Genomic DNA, 24,250 nt, shown 5'->3' with positions numbered 1-24,250 from the left:
GTAACAGCATTGTTGCTTTCGTTCTGTTTTATTCGGCCCAACGATAATATTTTCTGCATTGAAGATGCTATGCAACCCATATTAAAGCCTTTTTCCATAGGAGTCCAGATGGCAAAATATAGAAGAAAATAATATAACACATTTATGTTAAAACATACGGATTAGGGATATAATTTATTGAAGATCAGGGCTAGCATATATCTTCAAAAAGATGAAATATTTTATATAAAAGAGAAGATGTGGACAATATTAATACTCTTATGTATTTACATTACACATGTGTAGAAGATAATTGGTCAAATGGCGAACTAGTCACATTCTTTTAGAAATATAATGCATACTTTACACAACCGTTTACACAGTTTTTGCTCATTTCGGCTTGTTTAGTCATTGAACTTACTTGGGACCAACATGAAATGGGTTCACGTAAAATATTAGTTTCATCAATTAAAACTATTTTGCAGTTTAAGTAAATTGACCTGGTTAAGTATGCCGTGACTGTGACTGTAAGTTTTGTAAATATGGGAACTTTTAAAACAAAAAACCTAAAAAACGTTTAGGATCCAAATAATGATGATTGTGTTTGATTATATCTCGGGATTTCAATTGAGTAGAAGAAAACAATTAAGAACAATTATTATAGTTTTGTAAGTATTGGTTTATCTATATATGACAAAACAATGAAACCAAATAAATAAGATTTGGATGTTTATATGGTGAAGATAGCAATACGATGACGTTTTGCGGTAGCACCACGTGACCAATCTCTTTTGTGGGTTTCCGAGGTTCATTTCAGAGCCTCACAAAGAACCTCGCAAACTCACTCAAGAGGTTTGCTACCGAAATAACATAACATTATGTATTTCGTTCTAAATCCTGGATTACATGTATTTTGATGGAAATCCTTTGTTTCATATCTACTTAAATGTTCCTTTTTATGAGATGCTAAAGCAAACTGCTTCGGGATAAGATGGTTTGATGGTTGGCAAAGTTTTATAATATTTAAAATGGGATACCAATGAATTAATATTGATGTATCATACAACAATATTAATTCATTGGTGTCCCGTTTAAAGTTTGTTTCTACAATTCGCTAACTTTTCATTGTAAGTGTTACTACCTGTGTTATTTTGTCCAATAAATAATGCACATTAGTCATCCGAGTGGTTTCTTCTCTGTATTTATTCTTATTTTTTCTCATAATAAATGACATGATATTAAGTAAGTTTGATTATTTCCAAACCATTTCTCTTCCAGAACAGAAAACGTCGAGCTTAACATCTTTAGGTTCAACTGCCCCCCCCCCCCCCAACATCTTGCCCTAGTAGAGTTAGTCCAAATGCAGTTTCGGTGAGTTCAATTTTTCCCTGGTCATCAAGTTTGTTTGGTGTTCTAGACCATTATTAAAGATGTTTTCCCTTTGACACAATTCAGATTTGATTGTGATATGTGCAGGCACGAATCCGTCATAAAATATTGCCGTAAAAGGAGGAATTTACAAAACAAAATGAGCCCGAAAATTCCGCCGCCCCATTTTTGACTAGTTTCAAGATAATATATACCCAATATTAATTTTTCACATGCTTTCTGTTACAAATTTTACAGTACTTGGGGCTCAGTACCCAACAAATACCTCAACACATTTATAGAATTTCGGAAAAGTGAGAAAGCGATAATGGTGATGTGCCGATTTCAGACGCAGAGCGTCACGTCAACAAACAACGACCCATGGACCTTATAACAGAAGCATCGACCCATGAAATCTAACAATGATCGTATATAGCGCCACCAATCGTCAGTCCGTGAATATTCTTATCATGGCAGCCGCCAGAATCGTCTGTTCGTAAACGGTGGGTATTTTACTGTATTTTAGAGACGCCTTTAACTTGTTCTTTTACAATAGATCAACGGAAAACATGTTGGGAAAGAATGTTACACCCTGACGCCACTTTATGATCATATATCATCTCAATGAAGGTCAGTCATTGCAAAAATGTTGGCGATCGTGTAGGCCCCTAGCCCCATAAATGTGGCCTATTTACTGGACTGCCTCCGTAAACATAGGCCACACATCCACATGTACAAAAACGTGTCGACTTTGCCAAATTTTGATTTTCACATTGAGGCTTTTTTTAGGTTTTTTTTTTGCTTTAGAAGCATTCTCACCGGAAAAAATTCCATACTCGGACGTCACTTTTTTCAATTAATTTTCTAGCGCCAAAAGTTACATCTTTTATTGTAAGTGACTGATTAATGAATGGAAATAAAGGAAAGGAGAGGGTGAGAGTAGAGGAGGGAAAGTGGAGGGAATAACCATAAAGGATGCAACTTTTGGCGCTTGAAAATTAATTTTAAAAAGTGGTGATCGAGTATGAAATTTTTTCCCTTGAATCATGTGCACGTCCACTGGATGAAGGGAACAGGTACCTTTGTAATATGCGACACATCCTTCAAAAGAAAATAAAATTGCCAAAATGATGACAAAGATGTAGGTAACATGTTTTAAATAACATTTGAGAATCAAGTTTTGCAGCACTTATCTATGACAATAATGTACATACATGTTTTTATCTGCAATCAGTAGTTCTGTGTTTTCATCATTTATTTACCTATTTTTTTTAACAAAGGTATATCTTATGTTTGATTGATATCCATCCGTCATCATGTCCTTTCCTGCATCTCACAAAACGGTGTTTGTCTTGGACCACGGACCGTTCTTTGCCGAGTCGTGTGAGCATCCAGTCGACTATGATGTGGTGGCTCTTAGCAAGACACGCTCCACTGGTTTCATCCCGTTGGCACCGTTCTGCAAGTCTCTCTGGACCTGCAGTGTGGAGTCTGTGCTGGAGTACTGCAGAGTGGTCTATGACATCTTCCCACAGGGAAAATTGGTAAAACTTGGACTAACATTTTCCATCCACACAAGCGTGTGGAAGGTTTTTTTTCTTGAAGAGGGCCTCGGTGCAGTACATGTAGTTGATAGTATGTGGGTTTGAATCCGGGATGAGGATCCTTGTGTTTGTGTTCTTGGGCAAGTCACTTTACCACAATTGCCTGCGACATGTATCAGCTCAACCAGGAGTACATGTATGTGTGCGTGTGTAAACACCGGCAATCGTGGACTAGGGACAAAAGGGTTAGGGCACAAACAAAGGGTCCACCATTGACCGAACGTCCACGATCTCAAATCGTGTACTAAACCAATGAGAGCTGTTGCTAAAAAGTTAGTACAAATGAAAGAATGAGGATTAGGGACAATGGGCGTCCACGATTGTCGGTGTTTACCATGTTTACACACGTGTGTGTCTCGTGGGAGTGTGTAAACATTGGCAATCGTGGACCTAGGCAATCCTGAATTGTGGCAAAAACAATACATCCACGACTGACCGATAGTCCACAATTGAAATTCGTGTACCAAACCAATGGGAGCTGTTGCTAAAAAGTACAAACAAAGGAATGAGGATTAGGGATAATAGGGGGTCCACGATTGGTGGTGTTTACAAAGATGGGTGTTACTGTGAGGGCAGAGGACAGGTTAATCTGATGAAGTGCTGAATAAAATTAATTTTGTAAGAAAGATATCGGCAATGTGAAGGGCTTTGAGACATTTGTATAAAGAACACTGCAGCAGCACAGTGTATGGCCGTTTCATCTTTAGCATGCACCCAAACAGGAACTGTATGCAGATTTTTTAATTTGCAAGAGTAGAACACTTTTTATTTCTAAACAACTTTTATTTCTAATTACAATCTTGTAATGTCATACTAATGTTGGCCCAAGACATCAGTGATCAAGAGCAGTACATGTAGTTGCATTGTAGTGTAGTGGACTTGCATAATTAATTTTTTTACTTTCTCACACCCTGCTCGCACCGACGTCTTAGTAATTTCGTAGCAATGGGGACGGGGCCATTTTATGTCAATTAATTAGACCTTCTGTTGAAACTCCGTGCATCATCACTGCAGTATCTCGACCGTTGATTGGTTCCCGGAAAAACGCTGATATGATGCTCGATGACATACCGCGGGAGGTGTATGTTTGCAACCATTGAATCGTCAAGTCTCGATCGCTGATTGGTTCCCTAGGAAAGCGCTGATGCTCGATCACGTACCGCGTGTCGTGTATGTTTACAACTGTCGGGCGAGCCATCGATTTTCTCAATGGCTGATTGGCTCCGTAGGAAAGGCTACAGAGAAAATAAAGAAAAAGTGAAACCGCTGATACGAAATGGCCAAGACATTTAGTGGGAGTCAGCCCACTGGTCTAATTGTCGTCCACTATCGATCACTAGCATCTTGGGCCAAGACTAACGTCGTACTTGCTTCACATTTGCATTCATGCGAAATATGAATCAGCTTTGAAGATACTAATCCTTGAATGTTCCTTGTGGTGTTTGTTTGTTTAGATTACTGTAGTGGCCAGTGACACCCAGGCAAGACCTCTGAATACCTGGTCACAGGATAATCAGAATACAGCACAGGTAAGATACATGGTTGATTGCACAGGCTTCTAATTGAATTGAACATCTTGCGCTTAGTTTTGCCAGGAAAATTCTTTGTACTAACTCCCTAGGCATGTTTGCTGGGACATGAAACAGCTGTCATTATTTCAACCTTTGCCATTCGCTCGTACCCCCCGCCCTGCAAACAGGACGCTGGGATACTCTGATGAGCTTCACAGAATCTTGTGAAGGAAGTGGCCTACATTTATGACCTATGTATAAAGCATCTGGCTGCAGCTGTTCAAGACCGCAGTTAGACAATGTGCGCAAATGCTATCCGAAAACTTCCCATAGAATTGCGCACATTCCATACCGGATGTGATTTCTGTTTCATTGTGGACCATGTGGACAAAAAGTTGAGTGTCGCATAATGCAATCCGACCGTTCGTGAATCGAAACGGAGCCTGAGCAAGTGACGGGAATTGTAAATTTACAACACAGATAAGTTTTACAGAATTTCCTACATTAATACGCTTTTCAACGGAAAAAACCATCTCTAAACTGGAATAAAAGAGTAATGAATCAGTCTTAACGGCCGTTTCAAACCTTGCAGAGTCATGACCGCAATGACGCGCAGGTTACAGGTCATGCAAAATCAACCAATCAGAGCGTGAATTCATCAGAGTATCCCAGCGTCCTGTTTGCAGGGCGGGGGGTATGAGCGACCCTTTGCCATCACTGCCACATTTGCAGATATGTACATGTACATGCAGGTGAAATTTCAGCTCTCAAAATGTACATGTAGCAGATGCAAACGTGATAGTTACAATGGATTTTTTTCACACAATTGTAAAAAAAGTAGTAATCAGAAAAAGTTTTTCAACCCTACTGAAACTTGCAGTATCCAACAATTGACAATGTCATGTGAAATTTACATCTGTTTGGATCCTAAGGAAACCAGCGGGCTCCATACTCATCATGTTGTTGGATTTTGATGGATTTCAAGGATTCTAAGTATTCCTACAATTTGTTCCCTTTTCCAACGTGTAGTTGATGCCCGCTCTGGCCAATCTGGGGCCACTCCGTTCATCCAAGAACATGGATGCCAGTATCATGAATGGCCTGTCAGCCGCTGTGGAGTTATTGACAGAAGGCACGGACTATCAGCTGGTGGCACAGACGCTAATGAATGAAGACGGTGCCGAGGAGAAGGTCGTCAATAGAGGGCGCATCATATGCCTCACGTCCGTCAAGAGGTGAATTCAGGAATCTGAGGGGGGGAAAAGAAGGCCAACCCTGTCCAATTGTATTCATGACCTTAGAACAGGTGTGACATTTTTCCAGAGGCTCAAACCCATTGTGTTGTGTATCACAATCAAGCTTCGCTCGTACCCCCGCCCAGCAAGCAGGACGCTGGGAAGGGCTGATGAATTTACGCTCTGATTGGATAGATTTTGCATGACCTGTGACCTGCAAGTTATCACGGCCATGGCCCTGCAGGTTTAAACAGCCGTTAAGACTGAGTCACTAATCTTTTATTCCTATTTATAATGCTTTTTTTTTTATTGAAAAACGTAATAATGGAGGAAAATCTGTAAAACTTATCTGCTTTGTAAATGTTCAATTCCCTTCACTCGCTCGGGCTCCATTTCGAATTCACGAAGGGTCAAATTACATATTATGCGACAACCCAAATTTCTCCACATGGTCCGCTATGAAAAAGAAATCACTTTCAGTATGGAATGTGTACATTTCTATGAGAAAGTTTTCAGATTGAGGCAGTGGTCACCCCTCCGAGGACCACACTCAAGAAATAACGCTGGATTTTGCAGGATTGAGGTTACATCCTAGCAAAAATGCCCAGGGAGTTACTAGTGGAAAAGCTAAATCTCCTCATCGGAATTGAGAGTTAAGATACTGTATTCGATAAACATTACATGTATGTTATTGTTGAAACAGTTTCCATTGATCTCCATTGTTGTTCTCTAACAAACATACAAACTGCAGTTATTATTGCTTATTTGTACAGTGAGTCACATGGTGACATGTTAACAGAGTACGTACGGGACACAATCACGCAGCAGAACAAGACGGTATTAGCTGGAGACAGTGACAAGTAAGTGTGAGATTACTCCAGTGAATAACCTCTGGATCACTGTAACGGCTTATGGCTTCTGACTACACCCTCGAACAAAGATATTGACAGATTAGGAAAACCGCCAACATCATAGGGCTGGATATCTCAGTTGGTAGAGCACCGATAAGTTAAACGGGAGGTTGCAGGTTCAATTCCTGACAAATTCAATCTCTTTTAGATGTTGTTCAACAGTCAGTGATAATAATGCAATGTACGGGAATAAATCTTCCTTTGCTTTTGGAAAAGGTTAAAAGTGCTATCTCTCACAAAGTTGGCCATCTCTGTAGGAGAACTGCAACTGCGTATTTTACGCAATCAAACACGCATTGCGCAGTATTCAAAATGTTCCAAATACGCACGCTTGTTGCTGGAATTGTGTTCGAAATACGACGCAACCAATGCGTGTTATGCAAAAACCGTTAAAAATGCCGATGCATGAGGCTGGTCTGTAGGAAATGATGTCTTTTGAGAGAGACTTATTAAGATGCAAATACCACATTACTATCAAAACTTTCTTAGTCAACTATTTTATGCTTGGTTTACATACTGATCATTTTATATTTTAGCAATGACATGGAATGGTTTCTTAATGCAGGATATTTCAAAGTTAAAGGGATAATACAACATTTGCAAACATCAATAAACGAAATGACCAAATTATCACCAAATACCTGACTGGATTGTTAGGGATTGACAGTCTAAAGCATCCTGTCTCCTGGTGGGCTAGCATTTTTAGAAAATTTGTATATTTCGTTGGAGAAAACTGGCTTTTTTTTCCTCAAAAACGGCTCCGAATTTTTCAAAACAGTTGTTCCGCATTTTCTTCGCAATTGATGACACACCTGTGAAGGGGGTACATGCCTGCCAGACTGATTCTCTGACCTTACAATTCCCCAAAGTCTATAAATTTTGCTGTTTCATCTTAAGTGGGGTCAGGGAACCAGACTACAAGAAAGTGATTGGTTTTCCAGTATCTACATGCCCCAAAACGTGAAACAAGTCAGTTAAACGATATTTGCTATAACATAGTAATCCTCCAAATCCATTTATTTCTGAAAATTGCAGTAAAAGCAAATGTTGTACTTGTACATTCCCTTTAAGAAAGTAGCGTTATGTTGACATGAAAACAGATACAACAAACAAGATTATTTGCGAGCCGTTTTCTGCTTGTTACTGTTTCCACGTCAGATAGCTTGTAAGAAAGATTTGTGTGCGGATCACTTCAGTTTGTCTTTAACCCTTACCCTACTAGACCCTCCAACGCATGCCAATATGTGCCTCAAGAAAATCTCCTATGTTTTTTGCATGGCCCTCCAATATCTGCCATGTCATTTCAAGGGTAACTGGACAGGCACTCCAATACATGCCACAGAGAACAATGAGAGTCCTCTGATAACAAAGTGAGTGCCCCCAGCTGGTCAGTATCAGGCACCCTCCAGGGCCTCCAACTCCTGCCAATTGGAGCCTTCACTGCTACATCAAAGTATCCTCCAATAAACTGCAGCTGGAGGGCATTGGCATAACCAACTGACATGCAGTAAACTACCCTCAGAGAGTAAGGGTTAAGGAAGATTGTGTGCGGATAGAAACTCTGCCACACTGACATTAATACACATGTATTTGAGGACACTTCAGTTTGTAAGGAGTTCTTGTAGCTTTATATTTTGTCAATTATTAACTTCAAACATTTTGATGCATTTTGTGGAGATATATTTATACATCTTTGGGAACTTATGCTTTCAAATTGACAACGTTCTTGTTTTCATGACAAGTACATTGATTTGTTGGCGTTGTGTGTGTATTTTTCACCACCAGCCTTCTTCCAATCGCGCAGTGCGATTTAACCCTGATTAACATCCTACCGACCAATAAGGAATCAGGGATCAAAGACCGGTCCCCTGCTTCCATGTCCCCGTACCTGACAGCTGAGGTCCACTCTGCTAAGGCTGGACGCCACCTGGCCAACAAACTCTCTGTGATCGCACAGAAACACTACGACCTGGCTATCACCACCGTTACTGGCATACCGATGAAGGTAAGCTCTTTTGTTTTTTTAAAGGGAAAACACAACATTTGCAAACATCAAGAAATAAAACTACCAAATCATTTTGAAATACCTTGCTGGACTGTTAGTGAATGACAGTGTAAAGCATCTTGTAAAATCATGGCACCTGGTATACTGTCATTTTCAAGAAAAGTGGTATTTTTGTATCAATTTCCAACGCTGCTCGGCCGGTCAGCGTTGGAAACAACTGGCTTTTTTTTCAAATACTGGCCCCAGTTTACCATTGCACTTGTTTGAAATCGATTACAAACCTATGAACGGGTACGAGCCAGCTAGACTGGTTCCCTGACCTTACAATTCCCCAATGTATGTAAGCTGCTCTGTTTCTTCTTATATGGAGTCCGGGAACCAGACTACAGGAAAATGATCGTTTTTCTTTGTTTTTATATCATTTTCGAACCCAAAACCTCAAAGTCAGTGTCAGTGTAAAAGTCAGTGTAACTATATTTGCTATATATTTCCAACCCCCCAATTCCATCCATTTCTGAAAATTACAGCAAAAGCAAATGATGTATATTCCCTTTAATGGGACTTGCCACCAAATGTCCAAATGCCATTGAACGTACAGCTCCCCCCCCCCCTGAATATTTGATCATTGTGTTTGGCTGTTCCCATTCCAGGAGGAGCAGAATGCCATGAGTTCGGCCAACTATGACGTGGAGCTGCTGCACCTGAAGGAAGCGCACTCCGAGCTGCGGAAACTAGAGGCCATCATGAACAACCAACCCGAGCCGGAACCCTCCAACACAATGGTCATATCCACCAAGGGACCCGTGGCTACCGTCACCAAGTCACCCGAGAGTAATACCATCCTGCTGAAATGGTGCCAGCCTAGGTCCAGCTCTGTAGGTGAGGTTAAATCACCAGATACTAAGTGTTTTGTAAAAAAACTGAGCCCACTGTGTTTACAAAAAGCAATGAAGGGCAAAACCCAATGGGCAATCCGTGGTAACTCACGTTACATTTGGAAGGCGTCTCCTGTCAGCTCTGTGCTTTTATTCTTTAAAGTCAAAGCATTGATGGTGGATTTTTTTCAGAGAAGACACCTTGAGATGAAGTTACTCAAAGCCAACAAAATAAATTTCTGTTGGTTTGACAATAGGTTTTTATTGGTAACTCATGTCCCAGAAAAGGATATGGCAAACATTTAAAGGTAGTGTCCATTCATTTGTGCATTATGTTTCTCTGAAGCAACAAAAGTGCTCAAAATCTCAAGAAGGGGTGCTGAACAACTAACCTGATAAAGTTTCAGCTCAGTGATTCCTAGAAAATAATATTCTAGGATTTCGATTTCAAATCACTAGAGTCATGTTTTGAATTGGGCGTGAATTCAGCATCCGAGACACGTTCTTTCATTGATTTCTTCAAAATGACAGCATGCCAGAAAGAATAATTTCACAGGGAGTTTAGTCCCATTACTATCTTTCAACCAAGTATGCTTTTCAACAATAATTAAATAAAAATATTTTTTCAAGGCTATCACGGAAAAAAACGAGGGCTTCCCCCCCCCCCCCCCGGCCCTTTTAGGGTTAATTCTCAGGGAATGGCACGAATATTGAACTAATCCCCCGTTTAATCCAACATGTCTTATTTTGGTTAAAACTTTTTACTTACAAGTTAACAAGAATTGAACAGTTTTCCTCTCTGCGCTCCTTTTTCTCTGTTTACCCAGAGTTACTCCACTGCATGGGCGCCTACAGAGTTTCACCAGTTGGCGTGAGTTTAACGTTTTCACATTTCTCAAATATATTTGTGACCTACTGTACAAAAAAAGGGTATTAAGGCCAAAAAAAAGTCTCCGGTTTCTGGTATGGAGCTTGTCCAAAAAGTGGTGCGGCGACGCGGCTTTTTTTTTTTTTACCTGACTTTTTGGCTTCAAATGTCGACTGATGACTGCAAATGGTGCCCGACCAAACTTAGTGCAAATATATGGGAGTTCAGAGAGGCTAATTTAAGCTTATTCTCGATCATAACCCCATCTAAAAACACGTTAAAATTGTGCAGCAGCAGAATTCCAGACAAACCAGTGAGTTTGGCGGTTTTGAAACATCATCTTTCATTGAAAAAAAACTTGTTCATTTTGCCGACGCGCATGGCTACGGCAACGCACGCGCATACCAAAAACCGGAGACTTTTTTGGGGGGGCCTAAAGTTGCCCTGTGCATTATTGGGTAATGGCCCTCTCAATGTTGAGAGGGTGGAAATTTCGGCAAAACATGTTTTTTTGTGTCATTAATGACATCTTTTATATCTGAAGTTTCAGGGTTCATTCACAGAAATGTTGATTTCGAAAGGTAAATTTTTTTTTGGGGGGGGGGATTTTAATGTTGAGTGTATCATGTCCAAATCTGAACTCCAAGGAAGTAATTAATATGCAAATATGACATCTCTTCAGAATGGGCGGGGCTATAAATTTATTACAATAATAACGATTGTGCACTTTATAAATATATTAATTTTCATTGCCATCGTATCAGGTGAACAGCCGGCCGTCTGTCTGCCTAACCAACTTCCTACTCAACGGACGTCAGGTGATGTTGGAACAACCCCGCAAGTCAGGCACCAAGGTCATCTCCCACATGCTGGCCAGCCACGGTGGGGAGATCTTCCTACACTGCCTGACGACGGCTAGGTCTAGCCTGGAGGATCCACCATCTATCAGTGAAGGGTGCGGGGGGAGGGTCACCGACTATCGGATCACCGACTTTGGGGAGTTTATGAAGGAAAATCGGCTGGCACCGTGCCAACCCACGCCAGAGACGGAGGAGGAACCACCCATCGAAAGAGGTGTGTATCGTCACTGAAGTCCCAAACGGATCCCTCTGCACAACAGGCAGATCGAGGCATTGACCCTCCTATGCAAACATACATTCTGTGCCAAGTGGTCCTTTCAGTCAAAATCAATCAAGTGACTGTTTTCAACAGTTAAAAATTCCCAGCCTACATAAAGCAGATTGACTGGCTGTGATCGTTTATGTAACTTTGTTCAGATTTCTGTTGGCTGTGGGTAATAGATAAGCCAGCTGTGACCACAACTTTCCTGCTTTGTCTGTTCATGGTCTGTTGACTGAGTTTGACTAGTCACAGTGCTTGCTTGACATATGATCTGACTGTAACCTGTGTTAAAAGTATAGCAGGGGAAGTGGATTGACATTTTGACTGTCTGTGACTGTTTAAATAGCATGAGGGTTAACCCTAACCTTCCCAAATCCATTAAAATCCATTCCCCACTTGGAGGATTTTGGTAGGCAAGCCATAAGTACCAAGTCCATCAGAACACACCTATGGTGGTGGTGGTCTTGTGGTGGATTTCAGCAGATTTGGTCCTGAAGCATTGACAGGAAACTTTTTCCTGGCATTTTCCCTTTGAATGTTTCTTCAGAGTTTCTCTAAACCATTTGCAATATGGCCTTTGTTGTTCCCGTGGATTCCTTACTGTAGTATGCAGTACATTTGATTGCTTCCAAGTTGCCTGTGAAAATTAACGTGTGTGACTAGATGTCAATTCATGATGGGTTGTAGCCAAAGACCTAACCTGAAGACTAGGGGCAGATCGCAGTGCCGCAGTCTTAGCCAGCCGGCTTAACCAGTCTGATTTTAGCTGGCTGTTGCTCTTAAACAGTCTTGCATAAGACGCCAAACTTTAATAGCCCATTGCAATAAGCGGTCTTTACTAAGCTTGGTTAGAGTAGTGATTCACAAACAAGCATGGTTACGGGTCACAGTGCTCACTTTTATTGCAATGCTAGAGGAACTGCTCAATTTTTGTTTATCCTGTTCAAATCACGTGAAATAAAATCTGTCGATAACAGCATGCATGTCAACAAAAATTTGCTCTACAAGTGTCATTATAGTTCTCATGAAGATTCAGTCAGTCCTTGCATGCCTGGAAAAAGTGCTTCCTCCAAACAGTGCTCTTCCATTACCACACACTATCTAACACGCATAGACTGCTTTAAGACACACCTGACCTCAAATCTCATATGAGAACAGGCAATTTTCTCCTAGCTTGTCAAATTTCAGTGGGTACTATGCGCTGGGATGAATGTCTTCCACAGAGGTCTTATTGATCTCACTAACATGCAAAGTTCACGCATCATTACTGGGAGAAAGCAAGACAAAGAGCGAACAACAGATTTATGTTGATCTCAAACAGAGATCCATTCCTGAGAATGGCCATTTCGCGCAAAGAAAGAATGAATAATGTGTGTTCTTTACACTATTTATATACTTTTTCTTATCAAATAAACTACAATTTCTTTTCTTCCACTCCTTTTTTTTGGTGTTTTGAATTTTTAAGTACAACACACGATCACTGCACCAAACGTCAGTGTCTGCAATGAAATCTTTTCTGTGTATTTCCCTGCAGCTAAGGCCCAGCTGGAGCGCATGACAAGACACTGGCCCATGGTCATCGGCGATACAATCATCTTCAACATGCCATCGGTAAGGAACGATCTCTTGAACCATTTAGTGACCATATTGGCTAAAAAGGCCAGTGCGGACATGACCAGAAAAGCTGCAGATGGATACCATATTCCAATTGCAGGATTTTTTTGAACGACACACTAATGACGGAATTTTGTAACGTCACATTTTCAGTGGCATTCAGCCCTTGTCTGCACAGCGCGCCAAAAGTGAACATGTATCCACGTATCACATATTGCTCACTGTGATGTGACTTAATGTAACAGTTAAGCCCGGTTCATGCTCGGCGCGAAAGCAATTTTTCGCGCAGCGAATTCGTAAAAGTTGAACATATTTCAACTCGGGCAAATTTTGCAGCGAATGTTTCATGACGTTGAATTCGCTTCGCATTCGCATTCGCGTGGAGTATGAACCAGGCTTTAAGATGATGTGATTAGGACGTATTGGAAGTTCAAGGTTTGTAATGGGATCGTACAGGTAAATATCCTTCAAAACAGATACCAATTAAGGCCAAACAAAAAAAGTCTCCGGTTTCTGGTATGCGCACGCGTCGCCGTAGCCATGCGCGTCGGCAAAATGAAAAAGTTTTTTTTTCAATGAAAGATGATGTCTCAAAACCGCCAAACTCACTGGTTTGACTGGAATCCTGCTGCTGCACAATTTTAACGTGTTTTTAGATGGGGTTATGATCGAGAATAAGCTTTATGTGGCCTCTCTGGACTCCCATATATTTGCACTAAGTTTAGTCGGGCACCATTTGCAGTCATCAGCCGACATTTGAAGCAAAAAAATCAGGTAAAAAAAAATAAAGCCGCGTCGCCGCACCACTTTTTGGGCAAGCTACATACCAGAAACCGGAGACTTATTTTTTTTGGCCTAATATACAGTGTATCCACTTCCCCGTGTTTCCTATAGTATACATTTTTTTACATAAAGAAAGTTGTGATCACAGTACACAAGGGATATATAACCCACCCACGACTCCATGTCTGCGTGGGCGTTCCGTCACTAACCACTGGCCGTGTCGAATACGAAAACGACGCTGATCGAGTATTCAGGGTGTACTGTGTGCGTGCTTCAAATCCCTGTATGCGCTCCCGTTAAGTTTGCACGTCACGTCACATACGAACAATTTTTTCAAGACTGCGTGATGCCTGTACGATATGGATTCTGGAAGCCTCATTTTTTTCGCCAAAAAAACTGTTATTTTGTGTTGTAAAGGGACGAGAGAGGTACGCTCTTTTAACATAAATCCTTGCTCTATAACGCAATGTCGAAATCTCATCTTTAACCCTAACCCACCTCACTCCTCCAAAATCCTCCTGGCGGTTTTGGAGGATTCTAGAGGATTGAGGATGAATAGTGATTGAATCAAATGAGGATTCTGGAGGATTGAGGATGAATGGTGATTGACGCACATGAGGAATTTGGAGGATTGAGGATGAATGGTGAATGAAGCACAAGAGGATTAAGGATGAATGCATTTTGAGGCAGGACTGTCTGATGATTTTGATGGATTTGGCGTTGGTTATCCTTCATTTAAACATGAGTGCAAAGTTTTGGGATGAGGAGGATTTTGGAGGATTGAGGATGAATGCATTTTGAGGCAGGACTGTCTGACAATTTTGAAAAATTTAGGTGGAGTTGAAAAAATTTGGAGGATTTTGGAAGATTGAGGATGGTTGTAAGCAACAAGGGCCTAGGGGGTTAGGGTTAAAGCCCGGTTCATACTTCACGCGAAAGCAAAGCGAAATTGGTGATGTCAACAATACATTCGAAGTGCATCCACCATTGTTGAGGGCAGGATTTCGCTTCGCACAAGCTTTTGTGTGAAGTATGAACCGGGTGTGAAAGGACTGAGTCTACAAAAATATGAAAACTTCAAAATTAAAGTATTGTGTTGGGCATTAACAGACCGACTACAGTCCTAATTTAAATCTCCCAAATAGTGGGATATTTAAATTACAAAATACCAGGGGTTAAGATCGCGCAAGGCATGATGGGAACCAACATGGCGCAGCAAGATCGTACCCATGGGGAACGAGATTGATATATATTTGGTGTTTTGACCGTTCTTCTTGCAGCATTTGGACCCCTTACCCACGCTCATCACAAAACTGGTCCTAACGGAGGACGAGGTTTTAGAATGCAAGAAGGCAATGTATCACGTGGTTGGCATGGAAACGAGGAATGAGCCGCTCCCGGTACCCACCATGGGATCACGAGGCAAGGGCCCGAAAAGGTGAGATGACTATGAGTAGTTTATTTATTTATTTCAGACAAGATCCAACAGTGCAAGCGCCAGAAGCGAACGGATTAATAGTAATTAATTTACGACGAAAATCTACAATAAAACACAATTCGCACACATAGTTAGAAATAAAACTAAAAATAAAATAAAAAAGTAAATATAAAGTAATTATTATATTTTGTAAAGAAAACCCTGAAACATTTAGACATCAAAAACGTTAACAAAAAATATAGTAATGACTTATATCGTATAAAACTTTGTAGTATGAATTTTAAATCATGCAAGATTTTTGTGGGTGTGTATGTCTGAAATTTTTGATCCTTCATGTGAAAACCTGTAAGGGTAACCTTCGTTAAATATTTTTTTTTTAATTTGCAGGTATCTTAATTTTGATGTTATTTTAATCCTTGTTGGTGTTTTTGATTTAAATTAGGGTAAATTGTATACTTGTATCATTTTTAATTAGGAATTTGAATATAATTTTCCCCTTAAGGAGGGAGCACAAAATAATGTGCCCTGGAGGGAGCACAGAAAAATTCAATAAATTATTATTAGATATTATACGATTTTAAAAATGACGAAATCTTGCTGTAATTTTTTATTAAGGGAATAAATGTGTGCTCCGGAGGTTTTTATCACTCGTTTAATACCGCTTAGAGTCTGGGTGCTGATAATTACCCGAGCCGGAGGCGAGGGTAATTATCAGCACCCAGACTCTAAGCGGTATTAAACAGAGTGATAAATACCGACCGAGCACATATTTATTCCCATTCATAAATACCTTATCCGTAAAAAAATATCAAATAATTCGTTAAAAAAAATCCCGATTTTGTTCAACAAGTTCACTTCATGCTTTTTGAAACATCCCTCTAGCAAAATAATGGAGTGTTCAGCTGGCGAGTAAGATGTAAACAACCCTTTTATGGAGATTGACGCGCGCGTAACATGTTCTGCGCGATGTCACGCAGAACGCACCTGGGGCGTTGCGTTTTGAATTTAGAACTATAAAATTCTGACTCGCTCATAGTGTTGCGCATGCCTACGTGAGGATTGTGAACGTTCAACCAATGAAACGGTAAGAGGCACTGGATTTTTAGGAGTCCACATTTTATTGTGACACTGGAAAAGTGTTTAAGACCAGCTAGCCATGTCTTTATCATCCGTTTAAGACCGGCCACGTGACGGGCTCTCGACCAATAGGAATAGCTAAACTGTCTGAGGTATTTATGAATAAGATTTAAAATACCCAAATTAAATTTGATCATCAAACTTAACAATAGCAGTCAGGAATTGAGATCTTTTTGAATAGAATGTGCCAACAGCTTTTAATTTCACCTAATATAATTTTTGAGATTTAAAACAAGCATTAACAGTTTTACAAAAGGCTCTATAATCTTTAAGAATATATTCACTTATTTTTGAGCTTTTCTAAGAAATAATGGTTTGTAATTTCACTTCTCATTTTTCAAAAAGGAAGACATGAAATAGCTCAACCTGAAGGTCCATTGCAAGGCTGAATTTTTATTTTCTGCCAAGGGTAAAAGAGTTAAAAAACTAGAATTTTTTTTTTGTCAGAGATGAACATTATAGACAAATGTGGTCGGAGCTGGAAGTGTTGGTTCGAGCTCACAGCAACACATCACCGGCCCACGAGAAAATCCTACAGTGCTTGCTGGACTGTCGCAAACCACCGGGGGACGAAGCTGGCAAGATGGCAACAAAGAGGGCAGCAGAGAAAGCCAATGTCAAAGTTGAAAGGTCAGAGGTAGAAGCCATTGAGACACAGCCTGCGTGGCCAGAAAGTGAGAGGTAAGGAATTAAAATGACTTTGCCTTCAGATTATGTTATGTTGTATATTAAAGCAACTTTAGTTTCCAAAGAGTGAAAATGTGATAATAGAACAGAAAAAAAACCGAGAAATTTTATGCCAAGATAAAAAAGCAAATTTCAAGACAATTGCTGCTTGTAAAATGATGAAACAGCATGGAGGTATTAAGTCCATGCCTATATAGGAATATATAGATTTATTTGTACTGAAAAGTCAATGAACACTTTATTTTCGACGACAAATGTATCGATAGAAAGGCACAAGAATGTGAATTTCATTTAATCTGGCAGTAATTATAATTGATAATGATAATTACTTTGTCATAAATCACAATCAGGGTGTCGTACTTTCATGTTGACCATGTGAACATTTTGCAATTGGTTAAGCTGGCCGGCTGTTCCACCCCTAGATTTAGGTTAGGTATTTGGCTACAGACCTTCATGAATAGGAATCTAGTCACATTGTTCTGTAACAATACTGAGTTGATTTTGTAATCCTAGCTCTGGCAGAAACAATTTCAATATATTTTGCCAGAGAATATTGATAATTTTTTTCCATGGATATTACAATAGGATGAGCAGGCATTGACCCAGACTGGGACCTTGAGTGCATAAAAACGTGCAAAATTACTACTGACGTTTTTTTACTCACCATTTAGCTAATTAATGCCCACACAACACATACATCAAAATGCTTAAGTTGCAAGCATGTCACCTGCGAAATTTGAGACCTTAAATCCAATTTTAAGGCAAGTTTTTGGCAGTTCAAAAACCACCCACGTCATTCTCCATGCTCTGGAAATATGTGTGTGATTCCCAATGTATTCTGGGTAGGTGTAGGAAGAGCCTTGCAGCTTACTTGTTTTTTAATCAATGGCCAAATGAACATAGCGCCCTCTGTTAAAAAAATGAAACATTTTGCATTCACTCAGATCACCAAGAGGGCGCTGTTTTATCTACACGATGAAAATGTTATAGCTGAGGAGTCTTTTTGCACAATGCATTGCAGTACATATCAACGTGATGTCTCACGTTTGGATTTTGATAACTCTCTGCAAAATTAGAATTAAAAGCTGAATTTTTGGTGATACAATGCTCACAACAGCAACTTTGCAAGACAGAAGTTTGGGGGATTATTGAAGAAACTGTAGTGAGTTAGAAGCTTGCACATTTGATTCACACTGGTTTTATTATGCAGCACAAACTTTTGCACGATATGGATACCTTAAGTTTTGGGACTCTCATACACAGTATTGAGAGTCCCAAATTTTTTCGGGCTAGCATTAACCCCCACATATTGCTCAGGTGAGCTGACAAGAATATAAACACTTTCATATCACTTCATTTGGAGACCTTTACTGATCGTGATTTACATCCCTCAATGCTTGGAGGATTGTCACATCCAGCTTTAATACTGGCCGGGAAAGTACAAGGGTCAATGTAAGTCAAGCTTGATTGGTTGGTCAGATTTAGTATTTAATTTATTTGTTTTTATTACTAGGATCAGTGGAGCAGACATCAAGCCAGGCATTCCCAAGGAGAACGTCAGAGGTGCGTCCGACCAACCACCCCTCAAGAAACAGAAGATGTTTGCAGGGGACGTCATCGGTAAACCTAAAGGTAAACAGGAACTTCACCCTGGCGTTAGGGGTTGATTCAGGGGCAGAGTGCTCCTTGGGTCATCTGTTTCCACAATCTGACTTGGGATGGGGAGATCCAGAGGAAAAGACATAAAAATGGAAGCTAATGATTTCCCTGCTTTGCCTAGACTGGCACTTTTCCTAAAATTCTTACTATATTCTCTGTTGAAATATGTTTCATATTCCTCATGATAGATTATGCCCCATACATAATCAACCACTTTTGTACTGAATGAGTGCACCAGGGCCGGATTAAATGTTCCGTGGGCCCTAGGCACCATTCCGTAGGCCCTACTCTGCACTAGGCACCAGCCCCTATTTCATAGCGCTGGTAAGCGCTGGAGGCTTCTGTCATGTTGATGCTAAGCAAGCCAGGCCACAAAGCTAAAAGCCTGTTGGCACCGTGTGGACGATCTTTACACCTAAATTGTATACGCACATGCAGCTACATCGGCCTTAGTTGGTGAAATCTAAAATTCAGAGATAGCCGCTAAAACTTTCAGAAATTTTTCTTGTGTGTGCATGTGGGTACGTGTATTTTATGGCAAACTGCGGTATTTTCGTAGGCTCCCAAATTTTTCATAGGCTCTAGGCTCAGTGCCTACTGTGCCTATTGGATAAACTGGGCCTGGAGTGCACAGAACCAGAGATGTTCGCTATTGGTTATTACATTTTTATGTCTTGCTGCTTAGCAGTGGTGATGTGTTTGAGTCCACTAGTAATGAAAGTTATACAAGCAGTTCCACTTGTTGACAAAAAAACACAAAACCAATGAAGGAAACCACCATCATGTGGTGACATGGCTGCCATCTTTACTGTTGAGCAATCCTGTTGCTGTGCCAGTGTGCTCAGTTACCAGGCATGAGACCTGTCATACTAGGGACTGAAAATGTGTTTACATGTATCTGTGCAAAGAGTGACACGTGAAGCCCTGTGGTCCAATGGTTACAGTGTATGACTCGTGCTGTGGTACATGTACGTGGGTTCGAACCCTGACAGGGAACATGGTGCTTGTGTTCTTGGGCAAGACACTTTACTACAATTGCCTCTCTCCACCCAGGAGTATAAATGGGTACCTGTGAAGGTAGAGACCAGAATGTGCCGATCGCAAGCTGTTGCAAAAACTGGTCCCATGGCCTGATGAACAGGGGTAATATTGTGAGGCGCTTTGAGACCCTTGGTATAAAGCGCTATATAAGCACCACACAAACAAAGAGAGAACAAAATAAGACTTTAATACACCTTTTTTTCCAGAGCTTTGCTTACATATCCAATGACATCTCTGAAATATGTGTTAAGTTTGATGGCAAGTAACCAGTGTCACACGTACATGTTTTTTGGGGGAGTCAGGTTGGCGTAGCGGTACTTTCCTCGCCTTCCACCGCTGTGACCCGGGTTCGAATCCCGCCTGGGCCAACATGTGGATTGGGTTTTTCCCTACCTGATTCCGTGGGTTTTCCCCAGAATATTCCTCTGGGCTTTTCCTCCCACCTCTAAAACTGTATTTTCTTCTCATTGTGTTCTCTCCACAGGTTTCTTCAGGCTTGCAAGCTACAGTGCTTAGGGCGCTTTTTAGGAATCCTTGGTTTCATTACCAGAAATGATTAATAATAATAATAATAATAATAATAACATGTAGATGTGTCTAATGAAACATTCCGTTTGCTAATTCACAGCTGGGCCCCAGTCTCTGCTGACACTGTGGAGCAATAGAATCAATTCCATCCACTCCAAGAGACACGTGGAGTTTGCTGGCAGACAGGAGGCAACCGGCAAAGTAGCTGAGCTGTACCCAAACCTAATGAGAGAGGAGAAAGAGAGGTGAGGTACCAGACATCCTTGAATCAACATGAGCAAGTTCAGTCAAGAACTGTTGTCAATCATATTTGAATTTTTTTTATCAAATGCACAGTGGTTCAACTAGTCTAGTCATTGTGACCAGCCTGAGTTGGTCACACTGCTGGTCAGGCCAAACAAAAAATAGTTCTGCTTCCGGTTACCCGACCGACCCTATTTTTAGGCTGCGACCCTAAAAAAAGTATCGGCAAGTAAAAAAAACAACAACAAAAACAATAAATGAATAAACGCATAACAAAAAAAAATTATGTCTTTTCTGTCTTCACAAAACACCTCTCAATAACCCTTTTGCGTCAAAAAAGCTTGTATTTATTTGTTTGCCTACTTATATTTGCTATATTTTTTTTAGAAGAAACCTCTGTTGTTTTAACAAGTTAAACTACGTTAAACTTGATGTCGCAGTGACGATATGAAAAACGTGTGTTATAGTGACCATGGAGTTAAAAACGTGTGTTATAATGACCATGGTGTTAAAAACGTGTGTTATAATGACCATGGTGTTAAAAACGTGTGTTATAGTGACCATGGTGTTATAATGCTGTATGCAGCGCTAGCGATGACTGGTTCCCGCTGTGCCGCGCACTAAAAGGCATGAAGGAAATGCGGTAACCAGTCTATGCATGGGCATGGCCTTGCGATGCAGCTGGTCGGATTAGACATGCATTGTAAAAATGCCAAGAAAACACGGATGGAAAAAGAACATTTTTGCAAGTTTATTCACAAAACTTGATCGCTCTTGTCTGTGTATGTTTTACCTGTGTTCTTGAATTTATTTCGAGGTCGTACCACTCGTATTTGGAGTGAAAAGATGCAGTGTGTTTCCCTGAAATTTCCTACCGTAAAAACAAGGTTTTCGCCTGCTACACACAGTGCATCACGCGGGCTTATACGCGCGATGTACGGACAGTGTCGGCCAGTTTCCCGTCATGACTAACATCGTACACAACCTGAATTTTCCATTATTTTTAAGAATAATTGACCTTAAATATTTTGACAATAATTAAGGTAAGTTTTAATCACTTTTTGTGGCCATTTTTTTTGCATAGCTTTCGTAGTGCAATGGAAATTGTTCAGGCTGAAATTCGCATAGAATTGAATACCACATTCAATCAGCACAAAAAAAACAACATTTTGACTGACCGACCCTATTTTTGAGAGGCATTTAACCCGAAGCAGATTTTTTTTTTTTCCTAACCGGCAATGCAACCAACGTCAAGCAGCATCATTCTAAAGCACACTTCCATCAAATGTCAATGAGATTGAACTGAGCTTATATTTTCCTTACAGCACCAACGGGGAGGTCAAGAAGGAGAGAACATCATGACGACAAGCAGCGTGAGCGTTCATATGGATGCCATGGTATTCAGTGGGTATCAATCTGCTGGTCCTCGCTAACTGAGATGCCTGCCTCTCGCCCAAACTTTCCCAACATTGATCTGAGTGTTAACGTTGGCAACATTTGGCTGTTGCACCCTGGTTCGGTGGTTGTGGTTTCCAGGGTTTTAGTTGAGTCTTCACAACTCAACCACAAGTCACAAATGTAAAGTAAAGTTTTATATAAAAATTGCCACCAGAAGGCCATTCAAGGTTGCGCCGACAAAGAAAAACGAAACAAGCTATTCAAATGAACTGTGACATGGGCAATTCCACGGTTACTCACGTTACATTTTTGATGTACTTTTGAGTTTCCTTGGGCTGTAATTACCTTACTGAAAAGGTTTAATAACTGTTATCCCCATGGTAGATAGAGTAGACCTAGACCTACCTAAGCACCAAAGATGACATCCAGAAAAATGTGTTATGTTTGATAAACAAGACGCCCAAAATCTGTCACTCACGTTATTAAAATGTAACGTGAGTAACCGTGGAATTGCCCACATGGGCATTGCTATCTTCTGTTTCATGTGACCTGACTTTGTGTTTGAGTTGTGATTCGACTTGTGACAGACTTCACTACAACTTGGGTGGAGACCAAATAAATAACTCCAAAATAATTTTTAAGAAGTTTTTGGTGACGGAATCTGACTACCAGTTTTAAATGTCTCTGATTTAAAAATCCTCCATACGCCTGTCCCTACTTAAGGCAGCTTTCACTGGTACCGCTTAACACTCAAAATATCATTATTGGTAGCTTGAAATTTCCAGTTTTCTAGACTCATGACCGGGAGATTACTGGGTAAAACCAATCAGTGGTTGACAAATAGTCGATGCCTGAATGTGGCGTTTTAATCTAGTCTGGCAACTTGCTGGCCAAAGATGGTATAGCACTGTGTAGTGGCATGGCGCTATACCATCTTACACAAATCAGATGACGCGACGAAAAAGATTTCGTGCACTAAAAAAAACCTCTTTTTTTTCGGGTTCAGCTTGATCGTATTGTCATTTTGAGAGGATCCTTTGCTGCGTAAAGGATCAAGGCTGTGATGTAGGTGAGTTTTTGCTTTTAATTTTAACGGAAATGGAAAATATCTGCAAAAAAAATGTGACCATCACCTGATCTGCATTCTAAGTATGGTCAGTATTTCCATCTTTCCCAGCGAATCTCCCCATGTCATGAGCTTAGAAAGCTGGAAATTTCAAGATACATTATTGAACCATTCTCATCGCAGAAACATAGGTGCAAAATGACCCAGCACAGCACCAGCATGCGTTAGCTCAAAAGCCTGTGTAACTTTTCTGTTGGGCCTTTGAAGAGAGCATGGCATGTACAATCATTTTGTAGCTGCGGAGAGCAGCTCTCTACAAGTTGTCCTACAAGTCCTTCATAACAGACGTTGGACCGCACACCTGTGCACTATACATCACCGTGGCCAACTCCTGCCTGGACCCTGTGTCACTTTATGGGTCTCAAGTGAGGCAAAACAGAGTTGCATTATCAAGGTCACTAAATTTGCATTGTGAAATTACATAGCACAATCACAGGGCATGTACTGGAACACAAACTCATTGGCCCGCTGCTTCTGAGATCATTTCAAGCTTGTTTGATATTCATTGGACTGATAGGATTGAAACATTAACAAATACATTCATGTACTGTACATACCCTGTTAGCCCCTGTACTACAGTGTATAACAATGTACAAATAATGTATTCTCCCATGAATATTTACATTTAAGTGCTGGTGCAGTTTTGGCGGTTTGAGGACAAATAAGTTGACATCAGTCATCTCTGAAACTTGTAAATACTGTTTGTGAAGATAGGAACCACATTTTGAAGTGAACCTTATTTTCAGTAGTGTGATTTGGAGAAACATCCCAGGATCACACCAAGAAAGAGTTAACTTGTTCGGTTATTCTCAGCCCTTTGAAAACACATTTTTATAATGTATGAAATGTGAAATAAAGAACTTTTATTCGTTGTAAATACTGTGATTGTTTTTTTTTTTATTATTTTCATTCTGGTCTAATGCCCTGACTTCATACTTTGTTCATTAATGGTAGGGGTAACCCAGACTGGGACCTTGAGTGCTGACAAACAAGCAAAACAAAATCAGGCCAACTTTACTCACTTTGGCTAACAAAATTGTCCAATTTTTCCTTGACATGCTTGAGGCAGACAAGGTCTTCAGTGTTTCACCAAGTTTGAAGTCTCAATTCAATTTTGA

General features: G+C 40.4%; 1 protein-coding gene across 3 annotated transcripts; it reads left to right on the top strand.

Moving 5' to 3' along the window:
* The first annotated feature begins 1,786 nt into the window (after positions 1–1,786).
* LOC119732284 (integrator complex subunit 13-like) lies at positions 1,787–22,314 on the top strand. 3 transcript variants are annotated; one of them, XM_038205744.1, is made up of 15 exons: positions 1,787–1,850; positions 2,628–2,891; positions 4,406–4,480; positions 5,492–5,697; positions 6,471–6,557; positions 8,394–8,613; positions 9,264–9,492; positions 10,316–10,359; positions 11,121–11,430; positions 13,013–13,089; positions 15,156–15,313; positions 16,898–17,131; positions 18,651–18,769; positions 20,466–20,610; positions 21,934–22,314. In XM_038205744.1, exons 2-15 carry the CDS (start codon positions 2,664–2,666, stop codon positions 21,968–21,970), a joined length of 2,169 nt encoding a protein of 722 aa, XP_038061672.1. In that variant the 5' UTR covers positions 1,787–1,850; positions 2,628–2,663; the 3' UTR covers positions 21,971–22,314. The 3 variants fall into 3 exon arrangements, with proteins under 3 accessions (XP_038061672.1, XP_038061670.1, XP_038061671.1); XM_038205742.1 differs by having other exon boundaries at positions 8,391–8,613; XM_038205743.1 differs by lacking the exon at positions 1,787–1,850 and adding an exon at positions 1,871–1,977 and having other exon boundaries at positions 8,391–8,613.
* Positions 22,315–24,250: the final 1,936 nt, after the last annotated feature.

The sequence above is a fragment of the Patiria miniata genome, unplaced genomic scaffold (assembly GCF_015706575.1).
Source record: "Patiria miniata isolate m_02_andy unplaced genomic scaffold, ASM1570657v1 HiC_scaffold_24, whole genome shotgun sequence".
Lineage (NCBI taxonomy): Eukaryota > Metazoa > Echinodermata > Asteroidea > Valvatida > Asterinidae > Patiria > Patiria miniata.
Note: the sequence above shows the minus strand (reverse complement) of the source record. Positions and strands in the feature narration are given on the sequence as shown.

Bases quoted from the DNA above. Each gene is read 5' to 3' on its own strand.
- LOC119732284 (XM_038205742.1), top strand. From the start codon at position 2,664: ATGTCCTTTCCTGCATCTCACAAAACGGTGTTTGTCTTGGACCACGGA. The intron at 9,493-10,315 runs GTGAGGTTAAAT...CTGTTTACCCAG, and splicing joins GCCTAGGTCCAGCTCTGTAG to AGTTACTCCACTGCATGGGC. The intron at 11,431-13,012 runs GTGTGTATCGTC...ATTTCCCTGCAG, and splicing joins GGAACCACCCATCGAAAGAG to CTAAGGCCCAGCTGGAGCGC.